Source organism: Festucalex cinctus, chromosome 19 (assembly GCF_051991245.1).
Source record: "Festucalex cinctus isolate MCC-2025b chromosome 19, RoL_Fcin_1.0, whole genome shotgun sequence".
In the NCBI taxonomy this organism is placed as follows: domain Eukaryota; kingdom Metazoa; phylum Chordata; class Actinopteri; order Syngnathiformes; family Syngnathidae; genus Festucalex; species Festucalex cinctus.
Window position 1 is genome coordinate 19,501,385 of NC_135429.1, and position 24,752 is coordinate 19,526,136.

General features: G+C 38.2%; 1 protein-coding gene across 1 annotated transcript; it reads left to right on the forward strand.

Moving 5' to 3' along the window:
- The first annotated feature begins 17,236 nt into the window (after window positions 1-17,236).
- Window positions 17,237-24,710, forward strand: LOC144007551 (uncharacterized). Its single transcript, XM_077507291.1, has 11 exons — window positions 17,237-17,324; window positions 20,605-20,653; window positions 21,055-21,085; window positions 21,181-21,207; window positions 21,594-21,765; window positions 21,837-21,946; window positions 23,359-23,530; window positions 23,623-23,735; window positions 23,939-24,110; window positions 24,192-24,264; window positions 24,545-24,710. The coding sequence occupies exons 2-11, from the start codon at window positions 20,630-20,632 to the stop codon at window positions 24,653-24,655; spliced, it is 1,005 nt and encodes a 334-aa protein (XP_077363417.1). The 5' UTR covers window positions 17,237-17,324; window positions 20,605-20,629; the 3' UTR covers window positions 24,656-24,710.
- Window positions 24,711-24,752: the final 42 nt, after the last annotated feature.

Below are 24,752 nucleotides of genomic sequence, written 5' to 3' on the forward strand. Positions count from 1 at the left end.
CAGCATCAATCAAGAAGTATCCAGGCAGCTATCCTTTGACGCACCAATTGATGCCTTTGCTGCAAGGAGGTCCCGGCGTGCACTATTTTAAGTATTTGCTGTTATGTTCCTAAGTTATTTAGTGAAGTTTTTTTGCACACTATTCACATGATCTGTGAATCACCTTATTGCCAAAGTTTTACGATATATCGACGTTTGTATATTTATACATTTACTATTTTTTGTATCCTACACAATTATTAATGTACATAGTGAAAACATTTTGAGGTTTTAAATACTGTCATTTTTCAAAAATTGCAATAAAAAGTTGCATTGCATTGTACTTCTGTTATTTTTCTTATTTTTATTTGTTTGTGGAATTTGGTATTTATTGCGTGGTGTGCTATTAAATATAATATATCTCTAATTTTTTTGTGTGTGTTTTTTTTTTTTATGGGATTGGGGGGGGCTACCATGTACATTTTCGCCTAGGGTACCAAATCATGTAGGGCCGGCCCTGTGTGAACGGTACTACTGACTGGCGATAACATTCACGGCCATATCACACTAAGTAGTGAATGGGTCTATATGTTTTTCACAATCGTCAATTTCCATAAATGACAGCCCACCTTTCGGCTCATGCACAATGACACTAGCCTGGGGGCGACATACACTAATAATGACTAGAATCAGGTTGACTACAATATGTAACTGCATATTAACATCGGAATGAGGTCCAATTAATTGACGTAATTTGCACATCGTTTTGGAGTACAGCACAGGACTGGACTTCGACCGACTAAAGCAATATGATCTGCATGTCTCGTGGACATCAATTGTTTAGTGGGGATCGAGAGTCTCATTCCGTGAAGTGGCCAGCTTTGTATAACATTATAAAACTTCTTACCTCTGAAAACATAGTTTAATTGGATATGAAGAGCCCAGTCTTCAGTATTTAGGTCGTGCACGTACGAATGTGCGCAGCATGTACGAGTGTGCAGTTTGTTTTCGACCACAGGTGGCAGTAGCGATTTGAAATTTTAAATCTTCCATATAGCCGCTTTAAGGATTTACAGAATTTTCTTTTCCTCAAAATTCAAGGATACAAATACATGATCCAAGGACTTTTTTGTTTTTATCATACTAACACACATTTATGTATGACATAGCACAAAACATAAAATAAATATGATAAAGATGTTAATGTAATGCTTATATTTGAAATGAAGAATAAAAATGCAAGAGGCTTGAATTTCATATATTTATAAGGTTAGGTTGTTGTAATTGACAAAAAGAATAGTGCTTAATAATAGTGTTCAACTTGAAAGGATGAATGAGCGTAAGGCTGTGATAATAGTAGTAGTAGTAGTAGTTGAGTTTTAGTAAAAAAAAAAAAAAAAAAATTGTTTTAAAATTGATGAATAATTATTTTATTAATTGTGATTTCAATCTCAATAAAAAATAGATGATCATTTTCCATAATCATCCAGCCCTACTAACAAATGCAGCAGATGCACATATACACCTAACTTACTCAAACATATTTGTGTACAGTCCTATATATCATTTTTAGCAATTCTCAATTTTTTTTCGCCCTCTGGCCACATTGACCCAAATTTCAGATAATAATTAAAATACAGTATGTTGCAGTACCCTTGACTTGACTCTATCAACCTAATAATTTTTCTTCTGACTCCTCAAAGAAACAACTTTATCCTTTCAGATAAACCACTTGAGTCTTATTGGGGGATGTGACGTGAAAGACACAGTGTGGCGCTTAATGAAACAGACAATCTCAAACAGCCTGGCAAAGGAGACAAATTGGAGAGGAGCAAATGGTAAAACATAAATGGCATCTCTGCAATTAAAGGCTGACCTAATTGGTAAATATTCAGATTTTTCAATCTATTCAAATTTCTGCAGGGTCATATAATTTTGTCACATTGTATTTGCATTGTACTAACAAAATGTTTCTTTATTAAATGGTTGTCTATTTCAGCTGCTGTCAGAAAGAGCCCCCTCACAAAAACAGCCTCACAACACGAAATAGAGAGCCACATGAAAAGATGGTTGCAGCTCGCAGCAGACAGAGAAGGGGGAAGAAAACGGCGACTCAGATTGAGTGAAAGTTAAATTGGGGTTTATCTGTAATTTAGAATGTTTTGTTGCACTGTTGAACATTAACTGTTGTTGTTAAGGATGTTTTAAGTAATAAATTAGTAACTGTTGTTGTTAAGGATGTTTTAAGTAATAAATTAGTAACTGTTGTTGCTGTGTTTAGAAATAAATTGGTCACCTTTGGTGTATTTATGTACTTGTATATTTTTAATCGTCACAGAAACATTCATGTACATACACAGATATCAGGTCTTGTGTTGCACTAACCATATATATGTTTACCATATGCATTTTTCACTGGTGTTTCTGAAATGCTGAAAAATACTGCTCAAGAGTATTTTGTTAATATCAAAGCAGGGATCACTTGCCATGTTTTAAATCCATTCAACAACTGCAAAAAAGTCTGTTCTAATGAAGATGGTTTGATCTAAATTTTTAACAGCAATCTGGAGTGTCATGTTTCAGCATTTCAGTAATACTGATGGAAAAAAAAAAAGACACTGCACTCTCAAAACAGAATTGGTGAACGAATTTAATATTATCCATCCGTTTTCTTGACCGCTTATTCCTCACAAGGGTCGCGGGGGCTGCTGGCGCCTATCTCAGCTGGCTCTGGGCAGTAGGCGGGGGACACCCTGGACTGGTTGCCAACCAATCGCAACCTGCCATGCATGTCTTTGGAATGTGGGAGGAGACCGGAGTACCTGGAGAAGACCCACACAGGCACAGGGAGAACATACAAACTCCACCCAGGAAGGTCTGAGCCTGCACTCGAACCGGAGACCTCAGAACTGGGAGGCGGACGTGCTAACCATTCGACTACCGTGCTACCCGAATTTAATATTACGAACTTAAAAAAATTGCTTCAACTGGTAACAATCAAGTTATTCCAAAGTGAATATTGAGTTTAATTAGTTATGAGTTCATTAAACTAAATATATTCATCTCCAAAATGACTCCAATCCAAAGTATTAAGTTTAATGAACTGATAATCAATTAAACTGAATATATTCACTTTGGACTAACTTGATTCAGTCATGTGTTACCAATTGAAGCATTTTTTTTAATTGGTCAACAGTTCAATTTGTAATCTTTAATTGGTTAAACAAGTCTCTTTTTAGAGTGGGGATGGGACACAAGATCTCCATGACAACACAATCTTTCATGCAGTGCATGGGCCAGGTTTGGGCCGGCAGCACATCTTAAATTGATCGGTTTATAGTGTATGGGCCAGAGCTGGGCCAACAGCAGAGTTTTGAGTTAATATCGGTATGCCGTGTGTGGGCCAGAGGTGGGCCAATTTATTATAAGCTACCTAAAGTAAGACAGCATGTGGATCAGAAATGAGCCACAGCCTTTTTCTGTTGTTAAAAATACACTGGGCCAGGTCAGGCCCATTCATGTTGAACCGGGACGTCTTGCCGTGTGTGGGCCAGACTTGGCCCGGGGACCCAGCCGTATACTGGGCCAGAACAAACGCAAGCATGTGGCCCATATATGAGCCGGAGGAATTTTGCTAGCTGGGTTTGCACAAAGCTAATACCAGTGGTGTCGTGGTCCCTGGAGTGGTGGGTATACTCTCAATATTCACTTTTTCTTTTTTTATGTAGTCCAGAAAAATGTCAGATTTTAGAAACGGTGACGTGTAAGAATTACAATTTGTACTTGCTCATAATAATAGAATTATCATGACTTGTTAAGAACTGTATGGTAATAAAAGCAGCCTGAATATTGTAAAATGTATTTAGTGTTAAACAGAAAGTATATGTTGTCAAACTAAGTACAATATTTACTGGACAATGAACAAAAAATAGTTGAAGAACAGTCTGGTTAAACTTCAGTATTCTTGTGCTGAATCTTAAACCATTTGTCCAGATTCTTGTGTTTTAACTTACCAGTACCCACATGAAAAAAAGCCTATATGATATATACATATATATATATATATATATATATATATATATATATATATATATATATATATATATATATATATATATATATATATATATATATATATATATATATATATATAATATATATATAAATATATATATATATATATATAAATATATATATAAATATATATGTAAATATATATATATATATATATAAATATATATATATATAAATATATATATATATATAAATATATATATATATATATATATATATATATATATATATATATATATATACATATACATATATATATATATATATATATATATATATATATATATATATATATATATATATATATATATATATATATATATATATATATATATGTATTCCTTTCATAAATTGAGTAGAATTATTATGGCCCCTTTCATACCAAAATCAACCCATAAATCATATAGAGGATTTTCAAACTCTTATATGAAAATTACAAGTTCTATATATGTTTTATATATGCAATTTAAAATGTTTGATATATGATACAAATAATTTAAAACAACTTGCTTTTTTAACTTTAGAAGAACATATTAAAGTTTGTATAGAAAATCACATTTAATATCTAAATCTAGTAAATTATTTATAAGTATATTAGGTAATTTAAATATGTTTTCAATAAGTTAGTAGTGTTAAATGCCTCCAATTGCTTTATAAGGACTTAATACTATTACTATATGTATATTGTAGGATTAATGTTTTTTTACCTTATATGTATATCATGTGCATTAGTCAAGTTTATTTATATAGTTCTTAATCACACAAAAGTCTCAAAGGGCTTCACATGCCCACAGTTAACAAAGAGCAACGACATCCCCTGATCAAACCACAAAAGTGCAAGGAAAAACTAAAAAAAAAAAAAAAACAGGGAAAAAAAAAAAAGAAACCTTGAGAAGGGGCCGTAGATGTGGTAATCCCCCTTCCTGGCTGACCAGGCCACAGTGGATGCCGAATAGGCAACAATTGACATCAGGGGTGTCAAACATACGGCCTGTGGGCCGAGTCAGGCCCACAAAGGTGTTTAATCCAGCCCGCGAGATGATTTGGTAAAGTAAAAAATACATTTGTAATGTCGGCCCAATTAATCAGCCAGCCAAAATCAAAACATACAAATTTGTAATTTCACAAGCAGTCCTCAGATTAGCAAAGTAACTTGTACGGGGAATCGTCCTGGATGTCATTATTTTATGCACAAATAAAATTTATGGTTTGTTTAATTTTTATTATCCTTATTTTTTTTAATTATAGACCGACATAAACGAGTTAAATACGACACAAATTCAATTACTGGTAACATAAATAGATATGACAAGGATTAACATCCTTATAACGTCATTAACTCATTTGCTCCAAAAAAACGTATAAATATGTTCTATTTTAAATATTAACAGTGTCCCGAATACATATTTATACGTTTTGTTTTATGATCAAGCATACAGATGGCTTTGATGCAGCCTGAAGAGAATCGTTGAAGCAATGGTAGCTATTACAAAAACGGCCAGCAGGTGGGAGCAGAGTATAAGAGATTAACCAAGGACATGTTGCAACAAGCTCTTTTTGACAGCGTTTTCACCAGGAATGTGAACAATGATGAAACTTAGCTATATTTTAATGCTTAATTGCTGCAAAATGGAAACAGATAGAAATACATTTTTTTTTTTTTTATCCTGATGAAAGAAGAGACTAATCATTTTTCTGGTGGGTTCCATGTTTTTATGACAACAGAACACAATATTCTGTGGGCCTTGCAAAAATCAGTCAAAATCCAGTAAAACAGCCGGGAGAGAAGGGGATTGCTTCAGGGAAAATGGCGATAAGTGAATGAGTTAACTGCACCACACAATGCATTCTGGGAACAATATATATGCAAAACGGGTAGATTTAACATGTCCAGAACACATACAAGCAACGTGTTGCTGCGTTCCATTTGCATTTATGTTATTTTTTTTTATTACAGCTGAGCTCCGTAATTGAGGGCTGGCCCACAAATTTGAAGGGCAATTGTTTTTAAGTTATATATCATTATTTGTCACGGAGGGTGTATGGATGGACCCAAAATGGGAGGAAACAGACAGGAAGAGCAAGTGGTGGTAAGATGAGGTAATGAACTTTAATAACTATGGTGGGGAAGGACTGGACGAGACTGAAGTGGAGAAGACTGGGCTGGACGTGTACCCAGATCATGGCGAAGACTTGGCGTGAGGCAGAGGCTTGGCGTGAGGCAGAGGCTTGGCGTGAGGCAGAGGCTTGGCGTGAGGCAGAGGCTTGGCGTGAGGCAGAGGCTTGGCGTGAGGCAGAGGCTTGGCGTGAGGCAGAGGCTTGGCGTGAGGCAGAGGCTTGGCGTGAGGCAGAGGCTTGGCGTGAGGCAGAGGCGTGGCGTGAGGCAGAGGCGTGGCGTGAGGCAGAGACATGGCTGACTTTGACGACTTGGCGTGGCTGACTTTGACGACTTGGCGTGGCTGACTTTGACGACTTGGCGTGGCTGACTTTGACGACTTGGCGTGGCTGACTTTGACGACTTGGCGTGGCTGACTTTGACGACTTGGCGTGGCTGACTTTGACGACTTGGCGTGGCTGACTTTGACGACTTGGCGTGGCTGACTTTGACGACTTGGCGTGGCTGACTTTGACGACTTGGCGTGGCTGACTTTGACGACTTGGCGTGGCTGACTTTGACGACTTGGCGTGGAAGACTTTGACGACTTGGCGTGGCTGACTTTGACGACTTGGCGTGGCTGACTTTGACGACTTGGCGTGGCTGACTTTGACGACTTGGCGTGGAAGACTTTGACGACTTGGCGTGGAAGACTTTGACGACTTGGCGTGGAAGACTTTGACGACTTGGCGTGGAAGACTTGGCGTGGAAGACTTGGCGTGGAAGACTTGGCGTGGAAGACTTGGCGTGGAAGACTTGGCGTGGAAGACTTGGCGTGGAAGACTTGGCGTGGAAGACTTGGCGTGGAAGACTTGGCGTGGAAGACTTGGCAGATCTGGCGTGGAAGACTTAGCAGATCTGGTGTGGAAGACGAGCAGACTTGACGTGGAAGACTTAGCAGACTTGACGTGGAAGACTTAGCAGACTTGACGTGGAAGACTTAGCAGACTTGACGTGGAAGACTAGGCGGACTTGGCAGACTTGGCGATACAGACACCACTGTGATTAAACTTGCAGACATTCAAACAGCAAACAATGCTCCCACACCCGCGTGAGACAAACACCACTCCCTTATACCAACACTAATGACAATAACAAGACACACCTGGGAGACACAGCAGGGAGGGGGAACCAATCAGCAATACACATCAGGAAGGGAAGACACAAGCAGGTGGACAAGGTTAACATAACGAGACTGGGGAAAAAGACCGGAACACCAACAACTAGTGATGTGCTTCTCGGGTCGAATCCCTGAAGCGTGTGTCGAGTAATGTAGATGAGTGGTTCATGAACGGCGATTCAATGCGTGTGTCGATGACGTACGTGATGACGTTTGAAGCCCCGCGAAGCGGGTGTACCATGTGACTGATTCAGGAAATGATTCGCTAGGTTTGAGTGTAGTTCGAAATAAAAGCCGCAAAGAAACGCTATGGATTCCCCTTCACTTTTTGTGTTTTCGGGTCCCTTAATGCGGTACTTCTTTGCATTTTGCATTCGATTTGACTGACGACGACGAGCTTCTTTTTTTGCGATGGAGTTCAAGGAACCAGCAAGAAAGAGAAGATTCTCCCCTGTTTGGGAGCACTTTGAGCAGATCTCACCTCAGAAGGTAATGCACTGCCAATTATTACTGCACTATTCCAATAATAAAATAAAATTAAATTTAAAATGTGACAACTGACAACACATAAAATTCACGTTTTTCTTTTCTGAATACTTTTAGGTGAAGTGTCTGGTGTGTTCTAAGGTGCTTAGTTATAATAATAACACCTCAACTATGCTAAGGCACTTTAGAGTCTTGCACGGCAACGAGGAGACCAACCAGGCTGAACCCAGCTCAGGTAGGCCATTTATATTCATAGCCCCACACTCCACTGTATGTTTTTGTTTGATTTTTTTATTTTATTTTATTTTTTTTATTTTTTTTTTTTTTTAATAACTCTGACATGTAATTTAATTTAGCTGACAAGGTTGACTTGGCTGAGTTGTTGGTGGATATGGGGATTGAGGATTCCCAGCCGTTCACCTTGGTGGACGGCAGTGGATTCAAAAAGCTTATGAAAGCTTTAGCTCCTTCCTACATTCTACCGACACGGCAGGTATGTATGTCACAACATGAAGCACTATATTATCGGATTAACCATTTCAATACTATTCACTTCAATAAACTATACTTTTGTTTTAGACTTTGAAAGCCATGGTGGAAAAAAGGTACAAGGAAACCAAGGATAAAACAAAAGCCATTGTGGCTAAAGCATCTCCATGTAGTTTGACATCAGATATGTGGACTTCCATCAATACTGATGCCTATCTAGCTGTGACTTGTCATTTCATTGATGAAACCACGTCCCTCCAATCAGTTGTACTGGGGGTGCAACATTTCCCTGAGGCACACACTGCAGCAAACATGGCTTCTATGAAAACTTCGCTAATGTCTGAGTGGGGTATCAGTGAAAAGGTGACATGTCTAGTGACTGATGGTGCAGCAAATATGGGAGCTTGTGCCAGAGAGCTTCATATGTGTCACACCATTTGTGTGGCACATACTCTGAATCTTTTGGTAAAAAAAAAAAGCTCTTGACCAATGTCCTGAATTATTCCACATCCGGACAAACTGTTGAAAGATAGTTGGTTATTTCAAGAGCAGCACTACAGCAAAGGTAAGCTCCTTACTTGTCATATGTAACATATTTAATTGTTTTCTATACACTGATTTGACTCTTGATTTTGTTGTAGGAGTGACTAACTCAGATGCAAGTTCAAATGGGCCTTCCGGTGCTTAAACTTATTCAGGAGGTTGATACAAGGTGGAACAGCACTTATCTCATGCTTCAGCGTATGTACACTGAGAGAGCCTGTCGGAGCAGCTTTGGCTAGTTTACGTACTGATCTGACACCATTGCCTGCTGAACAATACAGAATCATTGCTGACTGAAAGTATTAGAGCCATTTAACCATGCTACAATTGAGCTGTCAGAGCTGAGGAGAAAAAGGTTTCAGGGTCAAAGGTAATTCCCCTCTTGTCCATGTTACATCACTCTCTGGATGAAGAGGAGATTCGACTGCTTCAAACTCCAGAGAGCACGTCCATGGTTGAGTTCCTGCAAAGACAACTAAGAGAGAAGCTGAATAACCTCCAGTCGATGAGTATTATGTTTCTGGCTACTCTGCTCGACCCAAGGTTTAAAAAAACTAGGCTTCTTTAGTCCCAATAAAGCAGCAGAGGCAGAAAAAAGGCTCACGATTGAATGCACAGCTATTATGAGGCGCACAGCATCCTCATCTACTTCATCCTCATCATCATCAGAACCTTCCCACCAGTCTGTTGGAGGTATTTAATATTTCCTAATTGTGCTAATATTTAATAATAATTACTAATATCTGTTCATCTTTTCTAGGAAGCAAACTGTGGCATCATTTTGATACCTCAATCCATCAAGCAAGAACCACAAATGTCACAGCAAATGCAACAGTTGAGGTGCAAAGGTATCTTGGAGAACCAAATATCCCCAGAGTTGAAAATCCCCTTCAGTACTGGGAATCACAGAAATATGCGCTTCCAATTTTATACAAACTTGCTATCTCATATCTATGCACCCCTGCTTCATCAGTACCATGTGAAAGAGTTTTTTCAAAAGCAGGTGAAATTCTCTCCTAAAAAAGAAACCGCCTGAGTCCAAAAACTTTGGAGAAAATATTGTTTTTAAATAAAAATGAATAAGCACTTTATTTTACCTCATTTTTTCACATTTTCACTTGTTGCATAAGCACAAACATAGACAAAGTAACACAGAACAATTCATGTTAAAACACTCTTCAAATATATATTCTTTTGTATTTAGAGCATGATTTACACCCCACCATTTTATTGCATGCACCAAGCATGTTATACATTTTTTCTGTCCACGTGATGGCGTAGTCGAGGAAATGAATCATCTTGAAGCCCCTACGTGTGTGTGAAGCATTTCACTGCAGGGCTTCATTGCTTTACGGGGCTTCATTTTGCCATCGCTACCAACAACCAACACTCACCAAAATAAAACAAAAACCCAAACAAACTGAAACGTGACATTTTACTGATCCGGGCCACTTGGTAATATATTTTCCCCCATGCGGCCCCTGAGCGAATATGCGTTTGACACCCCTGATTTACATAATTTAAGATACTAAAAATTAGTACTAGGATAGTGCAAAAATCCATTGAGGAATTTGAAGCACTGCAAGAAGACGTCGTCACTCATGTGGCCTCAACAGGGAATGTCATTGCTGTGTAAGTACTAGATCCAGTGCAAGTACGATTTGGCAAGCTCAAATGTATCTTTGTTGCAATACATGTCTACTTCTGTCTGCTAGGAATCCTGCTGAAATGATTTGAAGGCTCATTGAGAGCCATTACTACCAATGATTGTGTGACTTTTTTTTTTTTTAATTTTATTTATTTTTTTTATTACGTACTGATTTCCACCGTTCTCGTGATGGTGACAAACTCTGCAGCATGGACACAACTACTGGGTTCATCTGTAAAAATGCTGACCAGGAGAAGAGGACGCTTCTCGGATTATAAAGTTTGTTTCATATGTCCCATCGAGTTCTGCAAAAGACGAGGATAATTGTGAAATAAACTGAGTTTCTTGTTTTGATTATTTCTCCAGGTAAAGCCTGTGAGAATTGCAAATCTGTCTGCTGGAAAAACAAAGTTTAAAACAGTAGTAACTTCAACTTAATTAATTACTTGACCCCGTTTGTATCCTGAAACATTGATTGAAGTTGAAGTAACTTTCCCATTGAAATGACTGGAAAAGAAATCTGTTCAGTCCCAAATTGTTTGATGTGTGTATAAATACAGTATAACATAAGGCAAGGCAAGGCAAGGCAAGTTTATTTGTATAGCACATTTCATACACAAGGCAACTCAATGTGCTTTACACAAGGAAAGACAACACATAAGCATCAAAAAACAATAGTTAACATTCAGAGGAAAAAAAATAAATAAAAATAGGTTACAAAATTTACTAAAAAACAAAAAAAAAACAAAAAAAAAAAAAACATACAATAACAATCTTTATTTTAACAATCAAACATTATTCAACAAACTTTAAAACATTTAACATAAAAAAGTTTAAAATAATAATTAAAAAAAAAAAAAAACACTTAATTAAAGCTGTTTAAAAGTCCCTAATCAAAGGTATAAGAAAAAAGCAAAGTTTTTAACCTGGATTTAAAAGCATTTACACTCGGGGCTGACTTCACTTCTGTTGGTAGCCTATTCCATCTGTGTGCAGCATAATAGCTAAATGCAGCTTCACCATGTTTGCTTCGAACTCTGGGTTCCACTAGTTGGCCCAAGTCTATGGATCTCAGAGCCCTGCTGGGTTTGTACTCAATCAGCATTTCTTGGATATATTCAGGACCCAAACCATTTAGTGATTTATAGACGAGTAGCAGAACTTTAAAATCGATTCTACAGCTGACTGGGAGCCAGTGTAAATCCTTAAGTACTGGAGTAATATGTTCTGATCTTTTTGTTTTGGTCAGAACTCGAGCTGCAGCGTTCTGAATGAGCTGCAATTGTCTCATGTTCTTTTGAGAGAGTCCAGTCAGAAGACCGTTACAGTAATCTAGTCTGCTGGAGATAAAAGCATGGATAAGCTTCTCTTGGTCTGCTTGAAGCATGCAGTCCTTCAGTCTGGATATGTTTTTCAGCTGGTAAAAGGCTGTTTTAGTGATGAATTTAATATGATTGCTGAAGGTCAGGTCTGAATCTATTAGTACCCCAAGATTTCGAACTTGGTCTTTAGTTTCTAAAGACAGTGACTCAAGCTGTTTTTTAACAGCAATCCTCTTTTCTTTATTGCCGAAAACAATGAGCTCCGTTTTGTTTTCGTTCAGCTGAAGGAAATTTTGGTTCATCCAGTTGTTAACTTGCTCTAGAGAATGACACAATGCGTTAATAGAACTGCTGTCATTTGGGGACATAGATAAATACAGTTGTGTGTCATCTGCATAACTATGATAGTCAACATCGGTGTTCTGAAGCATTTGACCCAAAGGTAACATATACAGACTGAACAACAGGGGTCCAAGGACTGACCCTTGAGGGACTCCACATGTCATGGCCTTTCGATCAGATTCAAAATTTCCAATGGTCACAAAGTAACTCCTTTCCTCCAAATAGGACCTAAACCATTTAAGGACTGTTCCATTTAATCCCACCCAAGTTTCCAGCCTGTCTAACAGTATATTATGATCAATCGTGTCAAATGCTGCACTGAGGTCCAACAAGACGAGCACTGATACCTTCCCTGCATCAGTGCTCAATCTTATATCATTCAGTACTTTAATCAGAGCTGTTTCTGTACTGTGATGAGGTTGGAAACCTGACTGGAATTTATCCAAAAGTCCGTTTAAGCTCAAAAAATTGCTAAGTTGATTAAAAACCACTTTTTCAACTATTTTAGTTACGAAGGGAAGGTTTGCGTCTCCGGTTCGAGTCCAGGCTCGGACCTTCCTGGGTGGAGTTTGCATGTTCTCCCCGTGCCCGCGTGGGTCTTCTCCGGGTACTCCGGTCTCCTCCCACATTCCAAAGACATGCATGGCAGGTTAATTGGGCGCTCCGAATTGTCCCTAGGTGTGCATGTGAGTGTGGATGGTTGTTCGTCTCTGTGTGCCCTGCGATTGGTTGGCAACCAGTCCAGGGTGTCCCCCGCCTACTGCCCAGAGCCAGCTGAGATAGGCGCCAGCAGCCCCCGCGACCCTTGTGAGGAATAAGCGGTCAAGAAAATGGATGGATGGATGGATGGAGGGAAGGTTTGCGATTGGTCTATAATTTGCTAGCAGGGAGACATCCAGTGTTCTCTTTTTTAGAATGGGCTTGACGGCGGCTACTTTCAGACATTTAGGAAGTTCACCTGATTGAAGTGAGCAATTAATTATTTGTTGTAAATCGATCTGAACAGATTTCACAATGGTTTTAAAAAAGTGAAAATATACTTCATAATGAATGAATGGCATCGTTGAGGGAGCCTAATCTTTGGTCTTTATTTAAAGGGGCAATGTAAGATTTAGTACCATCTAGTGGTCAAATAGTTAATTGAAAACCCACTATTTCAATAATATCCAGAAAGTTCTATTAAGTGTATTTTTTTTAATACAGCGTGATCAAAAAGTGTGCCAAAATTATCACGCGATATGAAACTCTAGCTTTGTTTTTGTCACGCCGCCACCAGAGTGGTGGGTTATGCTTTTATTTTGTTCCCATGTTTCCTGTTTATTTTGAAAATCATTGACTCCCTTCTCACCCCAGGTCACTTGCCCTTCCTGCTGCCCGCTCATTACCGGTCCCCTCCCATGATGATCGCCACCTGCCACCAATTATCCCCTGCAATAAAAGCCATCAGCCTTTCTCCCTCAGTTGCCAAAGTGTCACGTCAGTGCATGGAAGAGTTCCACAGTTCCACAGTTCCACAGTTCCACAGTTCCACAGTTCCACAGTTCCACAGTTCCACAGTTCCACAGTTCCACAGTTCCACAGTTCCACAGTTCCACAGTTCCACAGTTCCACAGTTCCACAGTTCCACAGTTCCAGAGTGTCCTTTTTGCCTTGTTTTTGTGCCTTTTCCTCCCCAGCGGCGCGCCTTGAGTTGTCCCCTGTACCTTGTGCCTGTTTTTTTCCTCCCCAGTGGAGCGTTTTTTGTTCTCCACTTTTGCTGCTGCTGATTAATAAATCTGCTGCCTTTGTGGCCTACCATCTCCCTGCGTCTGAGTCCTACCTATCCATGTCGTGTCAGTTTTTATTTCATGTTTTATGTTTGTTATTTCAGTTTTTATTTCATGTTTCACAAGTGTTCAAGGTGGCCACCATCAGCAAATTGGGTATGTGTGTACATAAATAGATGACCAACTGTGCTTCACATGCCAATGGAGCATATGCCACGGAAGAGGCGGGACTTGGGGTCTTTGCACATCAGCTTTGATTCTGGTTCTGGGTTGCGACGTGGGGGCCGCGTTTCAACACTCGCATCCCCCACCCCTGTGTCCTCCAATCGCGTGCTCCCGTCGATGGGCGGGATCGCACAGGCCGTCTCAGCTCTCTGAAGTGCTTCAGACAACTGACAGACACACTACAAACTCGCACTTGAACACGCAATGGAGGAGCACAAAGTCGGACGCACAAATATCGGGACGTGGCTCAAACGTCACAAACCGGAATCAAAGCTGATGTGCAAAAACACAGAAGTCGGAAGTCCTGCCTCTTCTGTGGCATATACCCCATAAGTCAAAGCCCCTGATTCTACTCAATCGTTCGTCATCCTGTTTCTCCTGGTGGATCTTTACTCCATGATCTTTTTCAAATTTTTGACAGTCCTTCAAGGTTTTTAGTTCCTCCTTTCATCACCTTCTTCTGTCCCTTACATTTGAAAAAAATGCAGTCAGGTTTGAAGATGATGTGATCTGTTGCGGCTGAATCCTGGGCTTAAGTGAGAATTGTCTTGCTAATTGCTATGATCATGGGAAGGAACATAGCGACTCGGGTTACTAGCGAAATGTTACTAACAGTCATAATGGTCACCATGTGGAGGTGGTTAACTGGAATATACCCTTAGAATGGACAGAATCAACAGGTTGGGATCTTATTATTATTTTATTATTATTATTATTTTTTTTTTTTTTTTTTTTGAACATATAAACAGATGAACAGCAGAGATAAAACAAAAAACAACAACAATCAAAAGAGAAGAAAATCCCAATAACAATCATTCAATTAATCATAACTTACATGTTCAAAAGGGAGTAGGAAGAAGTTAAAAACTTATCTAGTCCTACCCCTTTTACTAAATATATTTAAACTTATTTCATTATTAATACAATTTTAATTTACTGATTATTAAAAATAATAATAATAAAATAATAAATGATATATATAATCCAAGTTATATATATATATATATATATACACACAAGTGCACTTAACCTATTCACATTTACCAAAAACATATATACATAAATTTACTAAACATATACCATAATACCTATCTAGATCACTTACACATACTCACATGTACATTTTTCATATACTGGTTTGACATAGATAATTTTTTTGAACTTTACTTTTAAACATTTTTTTAAACTCCAGCATTGAATCACAATTTTTCAGAGCAATTTCCAAATGATTCCACAGATCAACACCTTTTACAGACCTTTGCTTAATATTTGTTCTTGTTTTGGGTTTTTTGTACACACTTGTACCCCTTATATCATAAGGACTGTGTCTAATTTCAAATAACTTCTGAGTACTGTGGCAGAGTAAATTGTTATAAACTTTATACATTATTTGTGCTATTTTAAAATCCACCAAGTCATAAAATTTCATTGCATTTAATTTAATAAATAGTGGATGTGTTGGCTCTGTATACTTTGATCCATTAATAATTCTTATAGCTTTCTTTTGCAATTTGAAAACGGTGTTAGTATTTGTTTTATATGCCATTCCCCATAATTCCACACAATAGGTCAAATATGGTAATAATAATGAACTATATAATATATATAATGATTTCATGTTTAAAACATCCTTACTTTTATAGAGTATCCCTATAATTTTTGACATTTTCCTTTTAACAGTTTCTATGTGTGGCTTCCAACATAATTTATCATCGATAATAATTCCAAGGAATTTATTTTCATTCACCCTTTCTATTTCAATTGAATTCACCATAATTTTGACTTGATGAGTGATTTGTCTCGTGCCAAAAACTATGAACTTGGTTTTATTTAAATTCAATGATAATTTATTTACATCAAACCATTTTTTTAATATATTCAATTCATACTCCACAGTAGTCAGAAGCTGCTTCAGGTTTTCTCCTGAACAATAGAAAGTTGTATCATCAGCAAATAAAACACTTTTCAATGTTTTTGAGACACAGCAAATATCGTTTATATACAGTATAAATAATTTAGGGCCGAGCACAGACCCTTGGGGAACTCCATGAATGATCTTCATGTGTTCTGATTGTACATTATTAAACTGCACATACTGATATCTATTTTCCAAATAACTTTTCATCCACTTATAAGCTAAACCTCTTATTCCATATTTATTTAATTTATTCATTAATATAGAATGATCTATAGTATCAAAAGCTTTTTTTAAATCCATAAAAATCCCAACAGTAAATTTTTTATTATCTATTTCGGTAGATATTGCTTCTACAATGATCTCCGATCATCCTGTAGCCTATTTTGTGTACTTTTTAGCTGACAATCTGGGTCTTTGACATTTAAAATGAAAGTGAAATGTTCACATATGTTGAATCATTGAAGTGTACATACAGGTACAGTTGTTGACATTTGTTTGTTCTGTGTCCCTCTGTTTTTCTTTTCTTTTTTTTTTTTTTTTTGCTTCAATGAGTTACAGCCTTGAAAATGAACAGACTCTGAAGAACTTTTTACTCTAATATGCTTAACGACACGTTTTCGGCAGGGAGATGGAGATGGACGAATCAAGGTCCTTTTGAAACCCCATCCCCAGTACTATCTGCACCCATGCCTGCTCTACAAGTCGTTTTTGTGACAACTACAATTACTACAACTACTATTTCTTTTCAGTATGCTACAACTTATCAGTTCTACTTTTCTTTCCCCACCATTAATAATAATAAATTGTATTTGTAAATCACTTTACATTTCAAAGAAATCTCAAAGTTTCAAAAAATATCACAAGCAAAAATGAACAAGGTTGCAAGACAACTCATTAAATAAGAAGAATAGACCTACACTTCATTAGACTCTTGATTTGACTACAATCACCCCTGCCCCCCCTTATGGGCATCACATGGTACAATTTAACAATTATATGTTTAGTTCTTCATGTAAGTTGATTAAATGATTAATTAAATATTCCCATGCAATATCCATTCATAAATTATCATTTTGAGAGAGAGAGAGAAAGAGAATCGTCATTTCAGACGTCGGCCTACCCATAATGCCCTTGTCACCTGACCAATCAAACGCATGAAAACGCCCTATTTAAGACATTCGTAAACGAGGTCAAAGTGTGGATTTCCACTTCTTCAACGGAGGGGGACAGCGTCAACATTCAAGCACACCTTGAGTGGTGAGTAGTACAGTTGTCGATGTATGCGGCGAACTGGTAGAAACAAGTGTGCGCTTTCAATCACGCTCCCCAAATTGTGAAGGAAACAGTCAACGGTGTGGTGTCTCATTTATAAGTTCAGCTAGTGGAAAAACAGGTAAAATATGCATGCTAACGTCACCGTTTTTCTTTTCAGTATTTCCCACATTTAAATCATTGTGAAGTCACCGTTTTGTTTGTGACACCTGAATGGCGTTTCCCTAATTGGTAACTAGCACATGCCAATTTATTGCTTATCTGTAAGTATTTTAATAAATCTTGGACTGTTTTGTTTAGATCCATGCAGTTAATTTGTGGAATCATATTTAGTGTTATCTTGTAATGAAACAATGGAGTGTACGCTTGACTAATTATATTCAATATAATTACTTTCATTTCAAATGAATTATTACTATAACCTTTAAACTTGAAGTCAAGCGTAAAGTTGAAATTATAACAAATGGGTGAAGAGAGGCAGATAACGGAAATCAGTGTTCATGTCCAGGCAGAGCTCACCTGTCCTGAATTAACTCCTAATTGCCCAGCTTAGTTGCTGTATGTTTTTGAATTTGATGGTGGTAGTTCCGATTGAAATGGGTATTAACCATTTCATAAAGGTCGGCTAGGTCTAATTCATGCTTTAATTGGGTTAAAAATAAATTTCTAAGCTATTTTAGAATTTAATTAAGGTTTATTAAAAGTACTTAAGTCGACTGTCTTGCTTGGATAATTCCTAAGCAAAAAAAAAAAAAAAAAAGGTGACTTGGGCAGTCACACATGCCTAATTGCCTTCGAATGGCTCAAGACTTGAAATTTCAGTTTAAAACGTGAACTATATGAAATGATTTTAAACCAGTTTATAGTAGGGGTGTGAATTGCCTAGTACCTGATGATTCGATTCGTGTCACCATTCGATTCAGATTAATCCCGATACAAATTTATAAGTCGATTGTTGCAAAAATTTTTTCATTCAAATTTAGAAAATACTAATCAGTAAGCTTGTAGAGTGTAAGATTTATATGAAAATGCATTTATCTGAAATTTCAGTCTTATATTAGTTGTAATCTGTTTCATGTTTGAACAGCATTAAAATAAAATATTAAGGCTTAATGTTCCGTTCATATAACATTCTTCCATGCTCAAGGTGTGAATCCTAACCCGAAGTCAGACGTTTTGTTGAATATTCTTCCATTAAAAATGGAAGTTTAAAAATCGATTCACACAAAAAAAGGCAATGATAAGACATCGAATCGGTAAAACTACCGAATGAACAATCCTGAGCTCTTAAAAAATAAATAAATAAAATAATCAATTCAGCCGCCTATTGAATCGATTCGAGAATCACGATATATCGCCGAATCGATTTTTTTTTTTTTTTTTTTTTTTTTTTTTTTTTTTTTTTTTTTTAATATATAAACACCCCTAGTAAATCGCATCTTTAATCCTTTTCAGAGATTAAATGTGTTGAGAGTTCGGCAAAGCCGAGTAATTTGGATCCCAAAGCAGACAAACAAAAGGGGTTTTACAAAAGGGTTTATTCAAGACAAAGCGCACGCGGAATAAATCAAAAGGCACTACAACTGCACGACCCTCAAAGTACAACGCAAAATAACTTCTATACGCGTAACACAAAACAATGTTTTCAGATTAATCCCGATACAAATTTATAAGTCGATTGTTGCAAAATTTTTTTTCATTCAAATTTAGAAAATACTAATCAGTAAGCTTGTAGAGTGTAAGATTTATATGAAAATGCATTTATCTGAAATTTCAGTCTTATATTAGTTACTCCTAGTAGGTGTAAACGTGAAGGACACAACACGAGAGTACATAAAATTAGTGATGTGCTTCTCGGGTCGAATCCCTGAAGCGTGTGCCGAGTAATGGAGATGAGTGGTTCATGAACCGCGATTCAATGCGTGTGTCGATGACGTACGTGATGACGTTTGAAGCCCCGCGAAGCGGGTGTACCACGTGACTGATTCAGGAAATGATTCGCTAGGTTTGAGTGTAGTTCGAAATAAAAGCGGCAAAGAAACGCTATGGATTCCCCTTCACTTTTTCTGTTTTCGGGTCCCTTATTGCGCTACTTTTTTTTGCTTTTGGCATTCGATTTGCCGAGCTTCTTTTTGCGATGGAACCAGCAAGAAAGAGATTTTCCCTTGTTTGGGACTGGAGCACTTTGAGCAGATCTCACCTCAGAAAATAATGCACTGCAATTACAGTACAATTTTAACAGATTCCAATAATAAAATGTGACAACACATAAAATTCACATTTTTCTGTTCACAGTTGAAAGTCCCCTTCAGTCCTGGAATCACAGAAATATACGCGTCCAATTCTATACAAACTTGCTATCTCATATCGATGCACCCCTGCTTCATTAGTACCATGTGAAAGAGTTTTTTTCCCAAAGGAGGTGAAATTCTCTGCAAAAACAAACAAACCGCCTGAGTCCAAAAACTTTGGAAAAAATATTGTTTTTAAATAAATATGAATAAGCACTTTATTTTACCTCATTTCACATTTTCACTTGTTGCATAAGCACAAACATAGACAAAGTAACACAACAATTCATGCTAAAACACTCTTCAAATATATATTCTTTTGTATTTAGAGCATGATTTACAAAATTACACCCCACCATTTTATTGCGTGCACCAAGCATGTTATACATTTTTCTGTCCACATGATGGCGTAGTCGAGGAAATGAATCATCTTGAAGCCCCTAGGTGTGTGTGACGCTTTTCACTGCAGGGCTTCACTGCTTTACGGGGCTTCATTTTGCCATCACTACATAAAATACACAAACACTAAGCACAGGCAGCTGATTGGCACATGGGAGAAAGCAAACAATCCTTTGGCACCAGCACACTGCCGCAGCCAGCCTTAAATAGCTGCTGATTGCTGCTAGGCGACAGGTGTGATTCAGAGCACCTCCTACTGCTCACTAGAGGGAGACAAAGCACACCCGAGCACAGACCTAACAAAATGTCACCGTCAGCAGCATGCAACAAAAAATTCAAACTTGTAACGTATTACTATACTGATAACTCTAATTGAATTGTGTTCAGTGAAATCCATCACTGTTCTTTGGAGTTGCATCCACCCCGTCAGGTATTTAAGGCCACACTTTTCCAATGTTGACATCGACAGCGTCATCCTGTCCTGTAAGCATTTTGAGTTTCCTTGTATAGTTTTTGGCTACCGCTAAAATGTGCACTTGCAGTTAAGACTTGTTGAACTACTTTTCTCTCTGAAGGAAAAGGAACCCCCTTGCTGGAGAAATGACACATCCAGTGATCAAATGGGTAACGTATAAACATTTACCCTTGTTAATGACATTTGAGACGAAAATTCTTTGCATTATGTTCTATAGCAACCACTAGTCTAAACCTGACATTCTAATTCATATTGTCTGTGACAAATGAAGCAGATTCAAATTGCTCTCAGGCTCACATTGCACATGCTTTGTCATTTGCCAGCAGAGAGCCGAAGAGGACATAATTGCAGTGCCCTGAAATTGATAAACGGATGAATTAACCTGCTTAACGTTTCCACGAACCCAATATTAATCAGAATATCTGTTTACGCTACAAAATTAATTTGTATAAATATTATTCCAAAGAATAGATTGGCAGTTTAGTTGTACTTGGAATGCAGTGAAACATATGGTATTCTGAAACATCTAATAGTACATGTCCTCCTACAGTTGGGTATCATGCTTGTGCTCCTTCATGCTGGTAAGATTTTTAAAGAAATGCATCCTTGACCTGAACAATGCTTCTGCTCCAACACAGTACAAAAAACTTAATGTCTTTGTGTCCATTTTTTCTAGGAAATGGCGTGCAAGCCACCAGTGATGGTAAGCAGGCTACTCATTTTCTTGTGCATGTACTGTATAAGTAACTTAAGGAATCTCTTCCATTGGACAGTTTCAACACTCCAAGGAGAATATAAATACCTGATGTGTATGCAATACCACCTTTTTTTTTTTTTATTTTTTTTTTTTTGAACTAGCAAATATGGTAGCTAAATGTACATGGATAGCTCATGTACAGTGTTTGTATTGTGCTATATGATGGCAAAATTTGTCCCACTGAAAATGTAAAAGTGCAACAAGTAGCTATGTTGACATGATCTCTTAACACCATTAAGATACTTTAGAGAATTCAACAGGGAAAAACTGACAGTTTGATAACTTCATACTGTGATCTAAAAATATGTGCAATCCTTTTAATGATCGATCAGAATGTTGGACTCAATGGTTTGATCGAGACGACCCCTCTGGGACTGGAGACTATGAAACGCTTTCCGATCTGCACAAAGAGGATTCAGGCAAAATCTGTGAACATCCAATTCAAACTGAAGTCAAAACAAAATCTGGAGCCAGTGTTGGATCAACAGGTGACGTGATTCATGTGTAAGTATGAGATTTATGCAAAAGTTGACATAAAATGCACCCCCCTCACACCCCCTTTCTTTTGTCTGCAGATCTGACACACGCAGGGGCTTCATTTGTAGAAATGATGACCAGCCAAATGGTCATTGTGCAGATTATAAAGTTCGTTTCTTGTGCCCTCTTGAATTCTGTCAAGCAGAAGGTAATTTTTGCACATAACGCACTATTTATTTATTTTTTTTCTTCTTACCTGCATTCTAACATTCTTGTTCACATAGTTTTCCTACAAACCGTCTCAACCCCATTGTGCCTTCATTTGGTTGATTGTGTAGTGGACATCAGTCTGTCACATGGTGTGAATTTGTTTCAAATAAGGGCACCAACAATTGTTTAATATATGTATGTAAAAAGGTGCACTCATGTTTGTTTATGAGCAAATACAACACAGATGAGAAAACATTGGCGGCAATAAGATTTTTAGCCTGTCGTGTAACTTGAATAAAATGTTGGCCGTTCAGAGCCATTCAACTCAAGCTCTAAATGAGTCCTGTTAGCCTATATAAGAGGTGCCAAATTCCTGCCTGTTTTCCATGCCGCTCTCAAACACAGCAAGCTTTGCAGAAGCATGGTGATGAGCCTCATCACTAATCGGGTGTTGGTGGAGTAAATCATTGAAAACAGTCTTTTGAGGCCCAAATTTGGGCACCCATGGTCTAGTTGCATCAACAGATTTTGATTGGTCATGTTTGGCCAAATGTGTATCTGTTATGTACTGAAAGGTTTGGATCCCAAATGCAGACACAAATAAGATTTTCTCCATTTATTCACACCGAGAGGCAGAAACTCAGACGCTGTACACAGGACAGATGGACAGTAATCCTGCAAACCACACACAATTCTCCGACTGCACCCACAGACAGACATCCATCCATTTTCTTGACCGCTTATTCCTCACAAGGGTCGCGGGGGCTGCTGGCGCCCATCTCAGCTGGCTCTGGGCAGCAGGCGGGGGACACCCCGGACTGGTTGCCAACCAATCGCAGGGCACACAGAGACAAACAACCATCCACACTCACACGCACACCTAGGGACAATTCGGAGCGCCCAATTAACCTGCCATGCATGTCTTTGGAATGTGGGAGGAGACCGGAGTACCTGGAGAAGACTCACGCGGGCACGGGGAGAACATGCAAACTCCACCCAGGAAGGTCCGAGCCTGGACTCGAACCGGAGACCTCAGAACTGGGAGCACCCACAGACAGTGAATCGTAAAGGACTAAAGAACGACATCACATAGGTCCCGGCATCACCTAAAGGTTCACATCACGAACATCATGTTCTGTAAACAGACACTTGTTACATCAGTACCTAAACAGACACATAACCGGTCAAGAACTCTGGCGCATGCGACCCGGGCCATGACAGTATCACAGTGGCATTTTCAGATGGCAAAAACTTTTGGCCTTTATGTTGTCATTGTCGTAAAAGTGCAGCATTGAACTAGTTTGACCATGTTCCCTGATCTGAGACAGCTGGTAGTTAACAGTAATTGATAACATGCTAACGACAAATGGTCTGACTGACTTGTCCCACCCTCCTAAATGGTTGCTCCAGAATGTTGGACTCAATGGTTCGATCGAGACAACCCTTCTGGGACTGGAGACTATGAAACGCTTTCCGATCTACACAAAGAGAACCAAGGGAAGATCTGTGACCATCCAATTAAGATTGAGGTCAAAACGAAATCAGGAGCCAGTGTTGGCTCAACAGACGACGTGATTTTTAAGTATGAGATGAACTCGTTTTTTTTACATGTATATCTGTGTGGTGGTGCCCCCCCCCCCACCCCCCCTCATTGAGTAACTGTTGTCTCTGCAGGTCTGACACTCGCACAGGATTTGTTTGTAGAAATCGTGACCAGTCAAATAATGGAGACTGTTCAGATTATCAAGTTCGCTTTTTGTGCCCTCTTAAATTCTGCAAGGCCAAAGGTAATCTTACACAAAATATACTTTTTGTATCTATCTGGCAATGCTGAATTCACATATTCTGCTTTCAAGTTGGTTTCATACAGTATCTTTCCAGACAAGCTATCAATTTCAGATATTGGTGGTGAATGCTGTATAGTTTTACAGCTCAGAAATTAATTTCATATTTCATCCCATCACCTTTTGCTTTCTACTTATGCCTGAAGACTGTTGGACTCCATGGTTTGATCGCGACGACCCCTCTGGGACTGGAGACTATGAAACACTTTCTGACCTGCACAAAAAGTACCCATCAATAATCTGTGACCATCCAATTAAAATTGAGGTCAAAACGAAATCTGGAGCCTTTGTTGGGTCAACTGGTGATGCGATTTATGTGTAAGTACAAGATGAACAAATATTGACTTAAAATGCCTTTGTTGCGAAACTGATTTTATTTTTGCTCATTTGTTACTACAGAGCTGATACACGCACAGGATTTATTTGTAAAAATGGTGACCAGCCACCCAATGGTTATTGTGCAGATTATAAGGTTCGTTTCTTGTGCCCACTTGATTTCTGCGAGCCAAAAGGTAATCTTGTGCAAAATGAAGCACTACTACTAGGTGTATCTGTAAAAAAAAAAAAAAGTTAAACTCAAGCATGGACGTTTCATATCATTCATGGATTTCTGAAGAACAAGGTTGTCAAGTGAAAACAAATGCTTGTTGAGCTAATCACAAGTAAAATGTTTTTACCAAAGCATTTCAATTATTGGTGACGACATTATTTTCTTTTAATTAATCCTTACTCCATACTCATGACTGCTCCAGAATGTTGGACTCCATGGTTTGATCGAGACGACCCCTCTGGGACTGGCGACTATGAAACGCTTACCCCCCTGCGTAAAGCAAACCCATCAAAGATTTGTGACCATCCAATAAAAATTGATGTCAAAACAAAATCTGGAGCCAGTGCTGGTTCAACAGGAGATGTGATTCATTCGTAAGTAAAAGCTGGGCCGTTGAGTTTTCTTAATAT